The sequence below is a fragment of the Meleagris gallopavo genome, chromosome 3 (genome assembly GCF_000146605.3).
Source record: "Meleagris gallopavo isolate NT-WF06-2002-E0010 breed Aviagen turkey brand Nicholas breeding stock chromosome 3, Turkey_5.1, whole genome shotgun sequence".
Lineage (NCBI taxonomy): Eukaryota > Metazoa > Chordata > Aves > Galliformes > Phasianidae > Meleagris > Meleagris gallopavo.
In genome coordinates, this window is record NC_015013.2 from 31,728,730 (window position 1) to 31,746,835 (window position 18,106).

Below are 18,106 nucleotides of genomic sequence, written 5' to 3' on the forward strand. Positions count from 1 at the left end.
TTTTAAATATATACCTGTAAAACAATTTTGCAAAGACAGAAAAGGACACAAAGCTGGCATACCTTCTGGATACTTGTGAACTCTTTATTAATTTCCTCTAACTTATTAGCTATTTGCTCCACTGATTTCTCCAGATCTTTTAACTTCTTTAATTCAGCTTCTTCTTCTGGACTATTCTGTGTATTCAAAAGTATAATATTCACAACTATGGAACAAATAGAATCACTATGCAGCTAAAGAGCAGCAACAACGGTGATAAGAGACACAAAGGCTTTTGTTGACTTAAAATACACACTGTGCAGTGGCTATCCTTGCCATAATTTAGCACCTATCATATAAGCTTCTCCCACAACTTAATAACAAACACAGTAAATGTGGCAACATATATAAACACATTTAATGATACAAATTTGAAGGGAAGATGTAAAGCACAAGCAATTTTTCTGTTGTAGATTTTTCAGCATCTTGTAAATAGAAGTAACTTACAGATCAGGTGATATTGCCTCATACTCTACTTGGTAAAGCTACTCACAGATCTTTTTGCTGGAAACAATCCAGCAAATTCAGTACCAACAGTTGTTTGGGTTTTTTTTTCCCCATCAGAAAAATGAAATGGGCAGAAAAGGTCATCAGTGCACGGGAGATTCATGAGCAGTGACAAGGATCAAATTCGGCAGAAGTCTGCCAATAATGCAATTTCAGAAACATACAAGCTGCAGCATGATTTGCAGTACAACACAAGACTGAACTCAGCTTTTTGAGTAGGTAAACAAGATTACTTTTATGCTGTAATCAGTATCTGTTCAGGAGCTGAACCATTAACAGAAATTAGGATAACGTATGGAAAAAAAAAAATAAAGCAATTCTGAAAGTAACACTGACCCTTTTCCCAATCAACATGACTTTGCAACCATTTTTAACACCAAGTGCTGACAATGGCTGTTCCAATTCTTTCAGAGATTTCCCTAAATGGAAAGGAAGGGAGGGGGAAAAAACAGTCAAAACATTACTAATTGTAGTTAGTGCCATACAAACATCTTTTTAAAGACATTCAAAACACGGACACCTGCAAGTGACTAACCTTTTGCCTCTTATAAAAACCTGTTGTCTCTTATAAAAACCAACAGATTTATAAATTACCTTTGTATATAAGTTTCTGAAAAGAAACTGGAACACCAGTGACTTGTTCTATAAGCACAGCCATGTCTTGCAGCGTAGGCTCACTGTCTTCCTGTTGAGAAGCAACCTGAATATTGTGCTTTTCATTACCTAATAAAATAAATAAATAAAATAGGTAAAATAAGTGATACTTACTATCTAGAAAATATCACAGGAAAACAGTTTCTAATATTTATTTCCATTAATGTAGAAAGTTCTCAAATCAGTGGTTCCTACACATAATTTTAATCTTAAATGAAAGTATTTTTAGAATCATAGAAATCACCTGGGTTGGAAAAGATCTTCAAGATCATCAAGTCCAACCATCAATCTGACCTACCAAGTCCCATCCTAAGCCATGTCTCTCAGTGCCATAACTACTGCTGTTCTATTGCAACTCCTTCCTCTTAAAGTGACTCACCTCAGCTGAAAATTTTCTCATACTTTCCAATAACCCGAAGAATTGAATTGGAAGTATTCTGCTGGCACAATGGTCCTTCTCCATACCATTTCCCATCTAATTTTAAACAGTGCACATGGTCTAAACGTCCCACCAGTTAAAGCACAAAAGCCCACACCTTCTTGTAACGTCCTACTTCTAGACAACTTCTTATGTTGTAAGTGTCAGGAAGCCAGAGATGATTTATCACTTCCTTTGTTCCCTAGTCTTTACAAAAGGCAAGCAATCCCTACGCTGTCTCCTCTCCACCTGAAAGAATTCTCACAGTCCAGAGATTATTTTTGCCCTTAATACCACTGCTATGCAGCCTTAGCCACCTTGCGAAATCTCATCCTAAATGTCACCTCTCACTAATCACACTCCCTAAATTACTTGCACACAAACAGCGGGAAGTTCTCAGAGAAAAAAAAAAAAAAAAAAAAAAAAAAGGGAAGATGTCTATTAATCTCTGCATCGCAACAGAAACTTTCCACAACCCTCTGCTCCCACACATTCAAGGTCAGTCAATTTGAAAGCACCCACAGGAATCACCCACCATTGGCTGCAAGGGAAATTAAGACGGAAATTAAGTTTACAGGAAAGTAAAGCTCCTGAACAAACACTAGAAAGAAAACTATTCTTAAGCCACTAATTTGAAGTGCATTAATCTTCTGCAAAGAAGAGCACTAAAAATACTAATTTTAAAATGCTCCAGCCTGCCAAGGGTCACGTATAAAGCTACACTGGGGCAATAAAAACTTGCAAATGCCTCTAATAGTATTTTTAAATTCCAAAATGGTTTTAAGCTCAAAAATCACAGCAGAGAAACTCTCTCTGAAATACTGTCCATTAACAGACCTTCTTCTCCATTTGTTTGGAAGAAAAACAAATGAACAAAAAAAGCCAACAACACATCAATAAACAGAACGTTTCAGTCCTGATCTTGTTGCATTTCAGAAGATTGCTGTGAAACATACAGCTTCCTTGTGTACAGGCTATAACTATCAGCATTTGAGGGAAAATAAAAAACAGAAATGAGGAGAACAGCTGAAGTTCACCTAGCAACAAAAACGCTTTGAACAACAAATCATGAAAACTACTTTGGGCAGACCACAACAAAAACTCTACCATTGATGCACAGAAGAATGAAATCAACGTGGGTTAGAAATGGTTATCACAGCTTATCAGTAACTGATGATACCAATTTAAAAGAACTAAGGCACGTTTCCAAAATCTTTACACTTCAATCCATTATCTTCTACTGGTAAAGGGATACACAGGATTGTGCTGCTGTTCTCTTTCTTACTCCTTATTTCCACTTCTCCCTATAGTCACTCACAACTTTAATACAAAAACTGCCAGAAGCTGAAGTTGCAGATGAAAGGTGCCTTCTATTAGCTAACATTTATAACTAAATAACTACCAGATAATAACTGGAAAGATAAAAATATTCTCTCACCTTTTTCTTTGCAATATCGTGTCTCCCTAACTCCAAATCCATACATTCATTAAGCAAACACGATGGGAAGGTTTATATTGGATGTCAGGGGGAAATTCTTTACAGAGGGAGTGGTGAGGTGCAGGAACAGGCTGCCCAGAGAGGCTGTGGATGCCCCACTCTGGAGGTACGGAAGATCAGGTTGGATGGAGCCCTGGGCAGCCTGGTCTATACCAGATGTGGAGGTTGGCTGCCCTGCCTGTGGCAGGCAGGTTGGAACTTAATGATCCTTCCAAGCCATTCTACGACAGCCCATCAAGTACCACTGCATTTGCTATACAGCACCAACTTCAGCTCTGACAAATACCATTTAAAGGAAGGCTGCTACTAGAAGCAATCCTCGCTCAGCGCCCTCTGACAAGGGCAGCCGTGCCACCTGCAGCACGCCGCAGTAGCACTCGGCCATTCCCTCCCTCCTGCAGGCCTCGGAGCCCCCCACCGCAGCCCTCAGCCGCTCGGGGCCGCTCCCATCCCGCCCCGGCGGGCGGCTGCTAACGACAGAAGTACGATACACACACCCCACACCCACCAGCCCCGGGCGACTCACTGTACGTGACGGTGACAGTAACGGGGGCTCCAGGAACCGCCATCTCGCACCGCCACAGAGTAGCCGTCGGCGGGCACCGGCCCAGTCGCACCAGTATTGCGTCACTTCCGCCTGAGGCTCCGCCCTTTCAACACAGTATACCTGACGAGTGACGTCACTTCCGAGAGTACGCAGTGAGAGGCCGGCTCTCGCTCCGCCATGTTGCCTGGCGGTACGGGGCTGTGCTTCGTGGGAGAGCCGCCCTGCTGTGACCTGCGCGCGGGAATGCGGCACTCTCGGCTTCTGACTGCAGCTCACGCTGCCCTGTAAAAAGCACCTGTTGCTGGCCAGAGCTTGCTCTGTACAATCACTTGTGCACCCAAGCGTGGCTTCACAAATTAGGTTTTCCATCAAATTAAGGTTTAGCTCATGGTGTGAGAACTCATCTTCAGCGTTACAGTAGTCTCATGCTTACAACTGGTGAGCTAATGGGAGAAAGAAGTTTTTATTTGATTATCTATTGCTAGGAGACTAATTCATAGAATGACAGAATATCCTGAGTTGGAAGGGACCAATTAGGATCATTGAGTCCAACTCCTGGCTCCACACAGGACCACCCAAAAATCTGACCATAATTAGTTGCCAAGTAACTCCTGTCAGGAGGAGAACCACGGCAAAAGCAAGCCTGGTGTGAGTGCAGCCTTGCTAAAGCACTAGGTGCTTTTGGGGCTGGAGCCAGCCTCCACCACTGGCAGGGCTGAGCTCAAGCAGCATACAGCAATGAGAACGGGGCATGCTAAGACCATTACCACAAATACCACACAATAGACTCAGCTAATCTAAGCGATTTTATGTCTAAGTTCAGTACATAATGACAACCCTATTTGATACAGCTTTCAAGGTTACAAGTACAATAGCATAAAAGTCTCCAAACTGAAGTAGTTTAAAAATGTTTTTGACTTTTTTTATCAAATAAGTATAGTAATAAGGAAGATATTTTACAGAGAAAAAGCAGCAACGTACAATCTTAGTTTCAAGAAAGAGAAACAATACAAAAATCAAAGCAAACCTCCACTATAAACAGCCACCACTATTCTTTACATATTATTTTGTCCATAAGACACAAGAAATCAAAAACTTTTAGACTGACTGCTTCCACTGAAGGAAACTGTGCCACATTTTTCCATTAATAGAAAAGTCAGTAGTAGAACAACTTTCTTCAAAGAAAGACCATCACCAGCCATATTGCATTCTAGGATGTAGTGATATTAAGGTTGCACTGGAAGGACAAGTTCTCCAGGATTTACCAAAAAAAAAGTCTTGATTTCTAAAGTGGAGTTCATTATATACATTGTGCTTTTGAAACATTTATGTTGCAGGAATCTTTGGCAATCCAAATTCATCCACCAATACACCATCCTGTATGAAAGAAAGAAATCTCAATGAGATCTCCACCCATCATAATATATTGCATAAGTTTATATTTTTTATAAAGCAATATATCTCTAGTTGTCATGGTGACATCACTGGAATCAAAATAAAAGCATTCTCAATAGTAAGCTACAGTAAAGCCCCAAAAACAGAAGAAAACATTTTGTCTATTTATTTTTAAGAATAATTACACTAAGAGCTGTAGTGGTACACTTAAGTTTTACCTGCAGTGTTATCAGATAGCACTTACAAAATGATGTTTTAGTTCTTTGAAGTATAAAAAATATATGCAGCATCCAAAGCACACAAGACATTAAGTATCGTTTTTGTATTAGAGTCAAAAATCAAGCAACCCACATAAATTCCCTTAAGAACAACAACAACAAAAAAGTAATTGGTTTCCAAGGAGGAAAGGACTCACTTTGTTTTTTGTGTCAACAGGCGTGCCCTCTGGAATTGCTGGGGCAGAAGCAGCTTCATCTAAGTAGGAATTGTCTTCATCAGCTAAAAGCTCATCACCTAATGCATCCAGTTCTGAAATTTAATTATTTTGGTTGAAAAATCAGGCAAGAAAGTCTTTTTGAAAAAAGGAAAAATTGTTCTTAAAGAGAAACACGATTCATACTGAATGCTTACACTCATCCTGATGTCCCTTACTTAGCTGCTAATCAGGAATACACAAAGACTTGCTCACACTTAAAGACAACATTCTGTTTTTCACTGTAGCATCCTATCAGTACCCCTTTCAGGTCTGTCTATTTATTACTGCACTTACAGGAAATGTAGCTTTTATGTTGGAGTTTTTTGTGGTTCTATTTTCTAAAGACTTTTCAGTATTTAGCTGGTGAAATTAAAATGTCACTTCCCCCTCCACCTTCCTCACCTGCTTCCAAATCATCTTCATCAATCTCTGGTGTTCCATAGCTACGACTCAGTGCTTCCTGGACTTCATTGGCTTCTTCCATCATATCCTCCAACTGATCTTGTATGTCCTGGAGCAACAAATAATTTCAACAGTCCACATGTTTTAGTTAAATTAGTTGGAGCTTAATCAATTGTTTAATAATTCTAGCATACAAAACAATTATTTTTACTGCTTAAGTCAGTTTTTGAAGCAGCATTAATCAAAGTGAAGCGGCACATGTTCAATACTACTTGATTACTATTAAAATTATAGTAAATAATGTATCAGGCAGAAAGAGGAACCCTGCAACTACATCTCCACAAAACCTTGTTTTTCTGTTTTAATGGGGTGTGTAGGTGGCAATTCATCCACACCAAGAATGACAATTAATATTCTTCAGGGTGAACTGAAAGCCTCTAATAAATTACCCAGAGTCCAGAGTTATCTGGAAAACCAGGAAACAGTAGATCTGAGGACTGGCCTAAGCTGTGCCACAGCAAAACTGAGGAAATATATATGGCATTGTACTTAGGCAAAGGTAAGGAAGCAATACTTCACTAAAGGTTTACAATGTAGGCTATAAATAAAATCAGCATAGGAAAGGGAGCTTAGAGGAATTAAATACTGACATTTGATAATAGTTTAAGTACAGCATACTTGAAATTATATTTGAAGTTCTTATCTTTTTAAGCTGCATTTTCTGAAGGCAGGGCTAGGTCACACAGATCATTTTGAAGTGTTTATTTTTTAAGCCCGGCACTAGCATGAGGCAGGGGGAGCAAAGGACTAATCTGCACGTAAGAGGAGCAACATAAGGAGAAAAAAGGAGGCCAAAGAAGCTACAGCAGGAAATATCACCAATATTTATGCTGAAGCGCAAAGGAAAGGAAAGGAGATTACAGGTGAACCCAGCATGGAAACAACTATCAGTAGAAGGACAACAACTGCAGTACCAGAGAAATGAGGAAGGAATTAAGATGGTAGTCCCATGAAAAATAAATATTAAAAAAAAAAAAAGGCAAAGTCATGTAAGCCAAAACTGTCAGCTTACCTTTTAGTAATATAATTCACTCATTATTTCAGTGCACCATTTCTGTTCTTTAATAATTTAAATATAGTAAGCTTACCTCAATTTGATCAATTTTGACTTGCTTGTAAGCTTTCTTCATTTCTTTCACTCCCAGTTTCATTGCATCAACCTAGAATAGTCAAATAATATGCTTGTATCTGATGTAGCAATACACAAAATTAAATAAATGTTAGACTAAGATACTGGTACCGTTGTTTTTGTATCCTTCAGTGCCTGAATGGTGTAATTAGCTTGCTCCATATTAAAGGACTGCTGTGCTAGATTATCCCGCTGTTGTTCATACCTGTTAAAAATGATGCAAATAACAGTGCTGAAACACCACTATTTATTGCCACCAAAAAAAAATATATACTGAAAAAGCTCATAAAGCTGCTTCTGAATTAAGCTTCTGTTTTAACTGATGGTATTGGTGAGGTTATCATGAAAATCTGGATCACTGTGAGATGGAGATGAACACCATGGCTTACTAATGGAAGAGATGCAGGTCATCCAATCCACAAAGGCTCTGCACTGAAGTTTTGCTGGGGCAGAGAGGAGAGGTGGGAATAGAGTGGAAAAAGGAAACTTACATCTAACCCTCCAAAAAAAAAAATAAAAATTAAGAAAGTAATAGTTCTTCTCTTGACTACCTAGTCAAGAATGTAAAGCACACAAGGTTAAACATAAAGACTTGTTATTCAGGGCAATAATAAATTCCAGAGAAGTACCCCTGAACACAGACCACGTTCCAACGCTCTTTACATTTTATCTGTTTCTGGACACTTTGCAAGACAATATATTAGTCTAGGCTGGACCATAGGATTGCCTACTACACTCATCCTTGTTTGTTTGGTTTTTTTTGCATAGATACAATTACATAAGCTAAATTTGCTCAAATCCTAAAGGGTGTCCACACAGAACAAGTAAATTTTCAGTTAACCAAAGCAAGATCAGAAAGTACATGATTTACAGTAATCAGTGACATAAAAATAGGCTTTATCTCTTTTAGGAAGTTCACAAGCCAAGCACGTCTTTAGTGATTAGCAGATGTAGGTCAGCTTATCCCAGTCCAAATTTACATATTAACATACAAATTAGGCACAATTATGCTGACAGAAAATCTGTAATATGGTTTTGAAGGGCTGACTAGCTTACTCAGCATTTCTCTTTTGAGGATGCTCAGAAGCAAGAGTATTGAAAAGAAAAATGGAAATGCGCCACTCTCCTTCAACAAAACAGCCTTTAGTGATGCCAAATGAAAACTTACATTCGCTTCTGCTTTAACACTCTCAATGCTTTCTGTTTCACTGTATTCTGAAAGACAGAATATCCATATATTAGGCAAAGCATTTTACTTTACTTTGCATTATACTGTTTAAGCCTAATATTTAAGCCTAATACATTGAATTTAAATTTTCTGAGAGTCCCCAGTGACTAATGCACAGTTTAACAGTAGTCACTTTTAGAGCACAACCCTGCATCAATGATCAACAAAGCAGGCTTGTATGTGATGCTTCTAATATCTTTCCTATTTTCAGGCTTTCCTACTTTCCTAATGTCAGGCTTTTGATTTTTTTTCAGAAGTAGAATATAAAGTCAGACTTAAATAACAGAACCATCTTTATCAACATATCTTAACAGTTGACATCAAATAATACTGCAAAATAGTACTTTATCAATACCATTTATACTGGATATTTTTATTACTAAATAGACATTTGATACGTTTATCATTAGATATTGTTTACCTGCTCTTCTCTTTCAAAACCAGGCTTTCCTACACCCTTTCTGAATTGCACAGATCTTTTTTTTTGGCAGGTGAACAGAACAGCCTCTACCAGACTTGATTCAGTTAGCAAAAGGAAGAAGGGAGGCAAGGGAGTTACTTCTGATGGATGAATTACAATACACTTTGGAAAAGTTAAAAACCAATTCAAATACCATTCAAAGACATGTGCCTAAGAGACCGTTCAGAATAAAGATAATCCTGCAAGTTCTTACATCCCATCCCAGTAAGACAAGATGCATTTCTAAAAACCTGAACAACTGGATAAATCACTCCATTACATGACAAGCTGTGCGAGTCACATCCTCTGCTGCTTAAATCCCACAGAAACTTGTTACCTTTGCAGGCCCCTCTCTCATCTTCTTCATTTGATCCTTATATTTCACTAGTTCAGCATCAAGTCTCGCAATTTTCTTGTCAATCGACTCAGCTCTGCTATCCACCTTTAATACATGACACAAAAAACAAACACACAAAACACTCATTAGTATTTCATTCAGGTACCGTACAGGAAAGAACAGCCTTAGTCTGAATATGCCACCAAAAAAATTGTTTTTTCACTGAGGATTTTGTGAGCAATTTAAAGTTTGTAGAAAATGTGAAAGCAGAAACACCTTCCACAAGGAAGACAAGAAATACTCTAAGGTTTCAGCAAGCTCTGCCCTTGTAACACATTCTCACCATTTTGAGATGCTCCCTTGCATACCCTATCAAGTCAGTCTCTGTTCAGGCATTTGTGATAATGTGCAGTGCCAGGGACTAAACTGAAATGGAAAAACATAGGTGTACCATGCTGGTAGTTAAGAAGGGAACACAAAATGGACAGGGATGTGTTCAGCAAGGCTAGAAGTTTACCTTTGGTGAGCTGAGAACATGAACCCTTCAGAAGATAGCTCTTCTTTGATACTTGGATTACCGGCTACATTTAACAAGCTGAAACTTTTGCTGGAACTTGCTGGAGCAGGCTGCCCAGAGAGTTTGTGGATGCCCTGTCCCTAGAAGTGTTCAAGGCCAGGTTGGATAGGGCCCTGGGCAGCCTGGTCTAGTATTAAATGGGGAGGTTGGTGGCCCTGCACGTGGCAGGGGGGTTGGAGATTTATGATCCTTGAGGTCCCTTCCAACCCGGGCCATTCTGTGATTCTGAAACTTTTGTGCCGAAGTCACTTTCCCCATCACTCCCCACAAAGGAAGCCAGGGAACAGCAAGTCCATGGCAGTACTCCTAACTCTTCCTGCACTTCACTCCAAATCCTGAGTGCAGCTGCATGACTCCATAAGAGACCTCCAGGCCTAGAAGTCCTGGTGCAATGCATGTGACGTATCTGTCTTTATAGAAATATTTTCAGCCTACTACATAAGAGGGTTAAACATGATTCTGCATAACTGAACATGGTTACAGATGCCGTTAACAGCATTCACAGCATCACAAAAATGCTCAATGTGGACTATCACCCAAGAAACCTCCGAAGAAGATTGAATATAATCACATTCCAATTGTAAGCTGAGAGAAATCGGTGAAAATTTACAATTCTGTCTTGCTGTCTAAATGTGCAATTATTCAGATATTCACTTCAGTGTCTCGATGATCCTTTTAAGCCTCTGTTCTATGGCAGCAGCATACATTTGCCAGAGGCATTCTGTGCAGGAGATTTGATAGGAATATTCTGTACACGAGAGATTCAACTACCCAGGCACATCTGGCATGGAAAGATTTGCATTAAGATTCTTTTATACCAAGCACTTTACTCATTAGCAAGAAAATAAGCCATCTGTGATTATTAACATCTTGTAGATTGAAAGTCTAGCACCTCCTCAAGATCTTAATCAGTTAAGCACGTGTTGGAGCACACCCAGCCTCCTGCACAGGGGCAAATCAGCTACAGAGATAAGAGGCTATAGCGATTCTCAGAGTCAGTGCAAGCAGGAAATGGAGGCAGGCTCTCTGATCCATCACCTACATGAAAATTACACACTCTACATGGGAAGTAAGCTTCTAAAAGTAAATTGAGTACCGTGCACACACAGTACCTCTGCTTGTGTAAAATTAGGTACGGCATGCTGGTTCTTTGGCTTCAGTCCAGAAAAAGGAAACAGAAGGGCATCCAATTTAAACAAAAAAGTGAATGTGATAGCTCAAATACTTATTAAGCAAAATGACAGCTTTTTTTCTACATAGAAATACATACATGTCTGAACGTTAATATTGCTGCCACAGCTACGAGCCATTTGGCTTAGGTCATGTTTCCTGCTTACTTCTTTAAAAATAATAATATTAATCCATTATTTTTTCCAATGAAGTAAAAAGAACACCAATGCCACAGTAGGAACTGTATCCCTCCTACCAGCCACATGACAGCTTTGAGTCATCTGATTGCTAAGCCAGCAAGGACAATAAAATCTGCCGCTGGGTGCAGTGATGAGGCAAAGCACCCAAAGCACAGCGAGAGAGCAAGAAGAAATGGGGAGAGCAGAAAAGTACCCATGGAGAGCAAGAGGGGAGACAGGAGGGCACTGCACAGCCAGCTGAAAAATCTGGCAGTAGCCAAACAGCGCAGAAAAGTAGGGAGAAGTGCTTCCTAGGTTTCAGTAAGTTGCTTTCAGTCAGAGTAGCCACGTAATCAGATCCTTGTATTCAGAACCCTTTAAATAGTTAGGTGCCTTAATGTGATGCCTGTCATAGCACTGCAGAGGAAGAAAAAAAAAAAAATGGTGTACTGAATGCTGTCTTTCTTGGGGTCAGTCATACTACTTTTGTATATAAAGGAAAGAACATTCCCAAGGTAATCACTGCTTAACAGTTCTCTATTTTCCTTTTTCCTTTTTTTATTAGGATACCATTAAGTGATGGGATAAGAGATTTTACAAGGCAATCCTGCTCTTTCAAAAGATGCAGTGAAACATATCAAAGGTCAACAATACAGAAACAACACCAAATCTCCAAACTGTTGAATTTAGCCATGCTAAAGAAAATGTTTGTTTTTTTCCCCCAAATATCTCATACCATACTTTTCAGAAGTAATTTTTTTCTCATTTTTATTTTTCGCATTTGATCTCCCTAATCCTTTAGTAGAAGCTATGCTTAACTTTCTAGATTCTTAAATATTATGAAAAAATATTATGAAAACAGAGCGAGCGTTTTAGCAAATAGATGGTTCATTTCATATAAATGAAAAAGACAATTTCATTCACAAACTTGAAACAGGAAGTACGTTTCTGCCCATGCTTACTAATACATGAAACAGCCAAACAATCAGAACAGCTTGGGTTGGAAGGGACCTTAAAGGTCATCTAGTTCCAACCCCCCGTTGTGGGCAGGCCCCACCAGCTCAGGCTGCCCAGAGCTCCATCCAACCTGGCCTTGAATACCTCCAGCCCTAAATTTTAGTTCCAACCACAGAAATTGACATCAAAACAGGTAAAAGCAAAGATGAAGCTCTGGCATGGCTTACAGACTTCCTCATACCAAACACCGTGCTTGGAGAAGGCACTAAGCAGCTGACCAACCCAGGCTCTTGATTTCACACCTTAAGAAACACTCTCCTCCAACTCAAACAATTTTATGATTCTGTGGTTGGTGGCCAAGTCACTACAGATGTACAACAAACCTGAAACTCTGCTCTTCAGTTAAGATGGTGTCTCGTACAACTACACTTACAGAAAACATAGTAAGTACAGGCAACTAAAAAAAAGGTCACGACAGCTTGCAGCTCCTAGAAAGTCGTGGTGCTGACCATCATTCCGGGAGAAAAAAAACGAATTCCTGCTACTGTTTATCAAGGAAGCTGCTTCAACTATGACTGTATGCAATCTAAAAATCCACTGGGACTGAACAAGCTCCGAGTGGAAAACAGCCTGCTGGCATTCCTAAATCGGGCTGCTTTTGTTAGATGAGTTCTGTCAGCGTTACAAAACGCGCGTTAATTTGGAAATGGCAAAATCAGCCCCGAAAATTCGCAGATCAATACAAAGTCGGCCGCTACGAGAGACAGACTTCCCAGCCTCCAGCTGGGAATATCGCCAAGACGACAAACGCAGTCGTTAATGACGGTGCGTCAGGTGGGTTCTGGCCGCATTCCGGACACCCACCTCAGCACGCTCTGGAACAGTGGAAGCTAACCGCGGTGCAGGGGCAGCCCCGGCTCGGCACATCCCAGCTGACACCGCCAAGCGCCTGGCCGCGTTCCCTAGCGCTTCCCACTGATCTCAGATCGAGTGATCTCCCCCCCCCCGCAAACCGCCCGCGGACCCACCGTCCCGATGCAGTCGGTGAGGCTGGGCGGGGGCGCCTTGGGCTTCGCCTTGCCGAAGAAGCGGTTCATGGCGGCGGTCGGCCTGCGGCTCGGCGACGGCGGTAACAACGATCGCGCCGGCCCGGAAGCACAGCGCCCGCTTCGCGCCTGCGCGCTGCTAAAGGCGGAAGCGCTTGCACAGCGGAGCGCCGCCACTTCCGGTCACGCGAAGAGGGCGGCGAACCACCATTAGTTGTGCGGAGGGTGGGCGGTGCTAAGCAGAGCTCATTTAAAGGGGCACGGCGCCAGTTACGCTGTACTGAGGTCTCTCTGGCAGGGCTGGTGCTGTTGGCTGGATCGAAGCTGTAGGTGATGTCCCACCTGCACTTGTTCCGAATCTTATTCAGGACTTGGCATGAAGGGCTGGGTATTGTTCTTCAATAAAAAACATCCAGAAGGATGCAGGATAGATTTAAGACTGTAGTGAAAAATAAGTGCTCTTTTCATAAGAAGTGGATGCACTGTAATTTAGCATGTGCTGTATTGGTGGTTTCATCAAAATCAATTAACTATTTGGTCAATTAACCAAATAAGATATTTGGAAAGCAACTTTAAAAGATGTTTCTTAGCACTGAAGATAAAAAGGAAGGAATTGTGAACTTTTTGGGAGAACTGGAATACTTAGGAGATAATCTATATGTTAGTTCTAAGGTTTTCTTTTTAACACACAAGGATTCCAGTTAACAGCAGTACCCAGTACTAGGCAAGCTCCACTAGTTTTAAGTATTCAAATTCAAAGATACATCTACAGCCATGTTCCCTCCCTCACCACATACTGTGTAACTGTAAATATATCATGTCTGCCTTCCATCAGCTTTTCCCTTTTTTCCCCTCCCTGGAAGCATTGAAGGCCAGGCTGGATGGGGCTGTGAGCAACCTGGTCTAGAGGGAGGTGTCCCTGCCTATAGCAGGGAGGTTGGAACTATGTGATCTTAAAGGTCCCTTCCAACCCAAACCATTCAGTGATTCTAATTTCTTCAAATTGCTGTGCCCTCCTAGAAAACACCTTTTAAGTTACACCATTATTGAAATTTTAGTTATTTTCTAATATTTAAAAAAAAAAAGCAGTAGAATCTTCCTCATAAGATCAGTTGATCTTAACACATCAGATACTGGTTATGCTAAAAAATAATACCATGAAAACATGACAAGTGAAACTTGTGTATTATACTTGTTTTGTTTTATTCTATTTTAAGTTAAGAACACTTCTTTGTTTTTTGTTTGTTTTGCAGGTGTTTCATTTTAAGACATTACTGAGGACCTAACATATCTTTAGGCTTCACCCACTGGTCAAACTGGTCTGATGTGAGGAATCCCAACTTGATTGCAGCTTCTTTTAATGTTGTCCCTTCTTTGTGTGCTGTCTTGGCAATCTTAGCTGCTTTATCATATCCTGTAGGAAACAAAAAGAAACCATTTAGCCATGTTCAGTTTCAGAAGATTTTTTTAGAGATGAGAAAAAAGTAAGACACTCGGTTTTCTGAGAATTAATTTTGCTAGATATTGCTATTACTACTTAACTCAATTTGCAGTAAATATGCACTGAATGTATTATACAAACTCCTTCCTTGAAGTAGTCTTGATGTAGGTTTTAGACTACATAAAAGCTTATGTAACTTTCTCCCATTTTCATGTTCCACTTTTTGTTATTATTAGAAGCCAAATCAGGACAACATGTACACAAATTCTCTCAATCTCTTTTCTGTTCTGAATTATTTCTTCAACACACTGTTATGGTACTGCAAAAGCAAGGTGTATCCTTATCACCACCACCACCACCAATTGATGATGTTAAAGAAAACTAACTTTTGGCCTGGCCCAGAACTTGGTTTCCTAACTGTGACAATACAAACAATGTATGCAAAATAATGTTTCTGCAAAGCATGTAAGTGCAATGTTTTGAGAAGTTTCTGAGCTTTAAACCTACCTATATGTGGATTAAGTGCTGTTACCAACATCAGGGATTCACTCATTAGTTTGTTGATCCTATCTGTATTGGCTTGGATTCCAACAACACAGTTGTCAGTGAAAGAAACACAAACATCTCCAAGAAGTCTTGCAGAGTTTAAAACATTCTTAATCTAAAAAAAAAGAAAAAAAGAAAAAAGAAAAAAATACGTATTATTGTATTCATATAGTAGTAGATGCACAATCAGGTACAGTTGTTCCTAAGTGGCGTCCCTCTGTCCCCCAAAACGCACCTCTGATTTGCAGTAAAGTGGTACATAAAATAAGGCACCCTATTCCTGCTCCAGGCTATGCTCAGTTACTCCCACTTAAAAGTAATTTTCTGAGGATCATTTAAGAAATGAACTCTTGCCTAAAGACCAGTATGTAAAGATATCTTAATACAACAGTTCACAAATACTGAGTAAAAAATGAATGAAGGTATTTCATTCAAGGTCATTCCTCCACCACTAGGTAAAACAACATTTAACACTATAAAGTACAACGCTGTCTGGCATTAGCCCCCTGCTTTCACAATCCATAATATCCCACTTTTTTTTTCCCTTCTCCTTTCTTTTATTTGTCTATGAGAATTTATGTTCTGCTAGTTACATCTCTTAGCTGTTCAATTTTTTTGAGGTTGTGGGGCAGGGTGTGGTAGCTTCAAAACCAGGTGCTGTATGCTTAGAAGTTTGTTCAAGTGGGAGAAAAAATATTATAATAATTTCTAACATAAATAAAAAAGCAACATCAAGTATGTGCAGTGTAGAAAAATAACATACAGCATCCTGCTTCCCTTGTGCCTCTTATCTCTAACAAAAAGACAAAAACTCTACCTTTCCTTTTATTTCTATATAATATTAGTATCTTTTTCACAAGTCACCTTCATTGTTTTTAAAATTATCATCCCTACCCTAACCTCTACAATATTACTTTATCTCCACAATCTTCTCTTTTTTTTTTTGTTCTCTCAATTCTCCTGTTTGTTTGTTCCTTGGGTTTGATTGAAAAAAAAAAAAGTAAATAACCCTAGGAAGAAAATAAAAATGACAACTTCATTTGAAAACATCCAAATTTCCAAATTTCAGTACCAGGTGATAGGCAACATTCAATTAATTAATTTGACATTTTTTAATTCAATTAAATTCAGAGAAAAAGCAGAATGTACACACATCTTTAAGATATCTTCATGTAACAAGACTGCTACCGTCCCGTCAGAATAACAATTACCATACAAAAGAATAACTTTTTTCTCACATTTTATCAGATTCTCCAGTCCCTGTATTGACCAAATATTCACTGAGCTTTTCTCTACTTATCTGACTGTACAAATGACAACTTCAGAAGTCCTAAATATTTTACAACTTTTAGAACTTACCATCATGGGCTTAAAAACATTCAGCTCAAAGTGCCCATTGCTACCTCCTACAGTAACAGCAACGTGGTTTCCCATAACCTGGGCTGCCACCATGGTAACCGCTTCACACTGCGTAGGATTCACTTTTCCTGGTTGTGAAAGGGAGAGAAAAACATTAATGAAGACTAAGGAAATCAATCTATCAGTCATTTGTTTTCTCATTTACCAAATCCCATTCAAGAGAAGATACTTTGTAGGAGGTAACATTGCACTCCTTTTTATCTGTTCACCACAAAAAAAATATTTCCATAAATTATATTAACTGTACTACTCTAGTCTTATTTATTCCCCATTCTCTGCAAAATGTAAAACCTTCAGTTATATTGTCTTCTCTTGAAAGAAAAATCTGCAGAATGCAAAGATTTAAAGAAGGCCACCCTCAGTTGGCTGCTTTAGCAACTTGCTGAGCTTTCAAGAGTAGGCTCAAACAGGCATAAACTAAGCAGCTGTTAATTACTGCAGTCCTTAATAATCACAAGATTGTTATCTGTCTTTACTCAAATAGGTTGGTGTGTCTGGTAAATCATTGCCAAATCTCAGTTAACTTAGGAAAAGTATTACTAGCTTGTTAGAATTATTTTGTAACAAAATCAATACACTGCCTTTACTTGGCCATGAAGAAGTAGTACGTACAGGTATTACTCTCCTTCATGTGCTTGCCAACACACAGCTGTGCAAGCATTTTTATGAACACAAATTTTGGTAAAATGTAACAGAAGAAAAACTGACAGAAGTATCAGTTCACGGACTTACTGACATCTAAGAGTTAGTAGTCCAAAACAAAAGAAATAGGAATTTTTTCTCTGCATGTTTTCTCCATACCTGGCATGATACTGCTTCCTGGTTCATTTTCGGGCAGGATGAGTTCTCCTAATCCAGAGCGTGGTCCAGATCCCAGGAAACGAATATCATTAGCTATTTTCATCAGACTACATGCCACTGTGTTCATAGCTCCGCTGAGTTCAACTAAAGCATCGTGAGCTGCAAGAGCTTCAAATTTATTGGGAGCAGTGACAAAGGGCAAGCCTACAGGGACAGTGAGGAATATGAAACCTATTAGGCACTTACACGAAGACATAAACCAGATAACCAAGCACACAGTTAGCTTAACATAAAAATATGTTAGTAACACCAGGTTCACCTCTCTTTCTACCTTTCCTCAAAAATATGTTTCTTAAACTGATGCAATACAAAAGGCACAATAAAAGTTACTAAAATAGACAAGAATGTGAAATTTAAGCATCAACTCAAATTTGAGAAGCAAAGATATGGATTTCAAGTTTCCATGCTGTACTGCATACTAAGCAATGCAGCAATTTGCTTTGCACCTCAATACTTAAAACATTTCAGTAATCTCTTGCGGGTTAGTGTCATGGTTTCATGATTTTTCATTATCGGTGTTCCACATCATAACATCATGCAATGCACTGGGGGTTTGACTGCTGATGCTCAAGTTCCGGGTGCCTGTCCAGAGGAGAAGAGCAGCTACGTTTCCCCAGGGGGCTTTGCGGTCAACGAGGAGATATAACTCCCGGCAAGGTCACCTGATGCTCTCTTCTTTGCCTGCGCTGCTTCGCTTGCGCTTCTCTGCCTGCGCTGCTTCGCTTGCGCTTCTCTGCCTGCGCTTCTCGCCTGCGCTTCTC

At 39.6% G+C, this 18,106-nt stretch overlaps 3 protein-coding genes across 3 annotated transcripts in view; all 3 read right to left on the bottom strand.

The window, feature by feature from the left end:
- The window catches only part of BAG1 (BAG cochaperone 1), a 10,581-nt gene extending 6,832 nt beyond the window's left edge, over positions 1 to 3,749 (bottom strand). Inside the window, exons 1-4 of the mRNA XM_003204866.4 lie at positions 3,643 to 3,749; positions 1,141 to 1,269; positions 883 to 965; positions 63 to 176 (exon numbers count right to left, since the gene is read on the bottom strand). Coding sequence (XP_003204914.1) covers positions 63 to 176; positions 883 to 965; positions 1,141 to 1,269; positions 3,643 to 3,685 — 369 coding nt within the window. The 5' untranslated portion in view covers positions 3,686 to 3,749. The remainder of the gene's footprint in view (positions 1 to 62; positions 177 to 882; positions 966 to 1,140; positions 1,270 to 3,642) is intronic.
- A 706-nt stretch (positions 3,750 to 4,455) lies between these two features.
- Positions 4,456 to 13,215, bottom strand: CHMP5 (charged multivesicular body protein 5). Its single transcript, XM_003204867.4, has 8 exons — positions 13,061 to 13,215; positions 9,150 to 9,254; positions 8,293 to 8,339; positions 7,236 to 7,329; positions 7,084 to 7,155; positions 5,936 to 6,044; positions 5,474 to 5,586; positions 4,456 to 5,040 (listed from the first exon to the last, which is right to left on the bottom strand). Exons 1-8 carry the CDS (start codon positions 13,127 to 13,129, stop codon positions 4,990 to 4,992), a joined length of 660 nt encoding a protein of 219 aa, XP_003204915.1. The 5' UTR covers positions 13,130 to 13,215; the 3' UTR covers positions 4,456 to 4,989.
- A 1,042-nt stretch (positions 13,216 to 14,257) lies between these two features.
- The window catches only part of FH (fumarate hydratase), a 21,015-nt gene continuing 17,166 nt past the window's right edge, over positions 14,258 to 18,106 (bottom strand). The window contains exons 8-11 of the mRNA XM_031552710.1: positions 17,286 to 17,489; positions 16,425 to 16,552; positions 15,027 to 15,180; positions 14,258 to 14,492 (exon numbers count right to left, since the gene is read on the bottom strand). Of these exons, the coding sequence (XP_031408570.1) occupies positions 14,350 to 14,492; positions 15,027 to 15,180; positions 16,425 to 16,552; positions 17,286 to 17,489 (629 nt within the window). The 3' untranslated portion in view covers positions 14,258 to 14,349. The remainder of the gene's footprint in view (positions 14,493 to 15,026; positions 15,181 to 16,424; positions 16,553 to 17,285; positions 17,490 to 18,106) is intronic.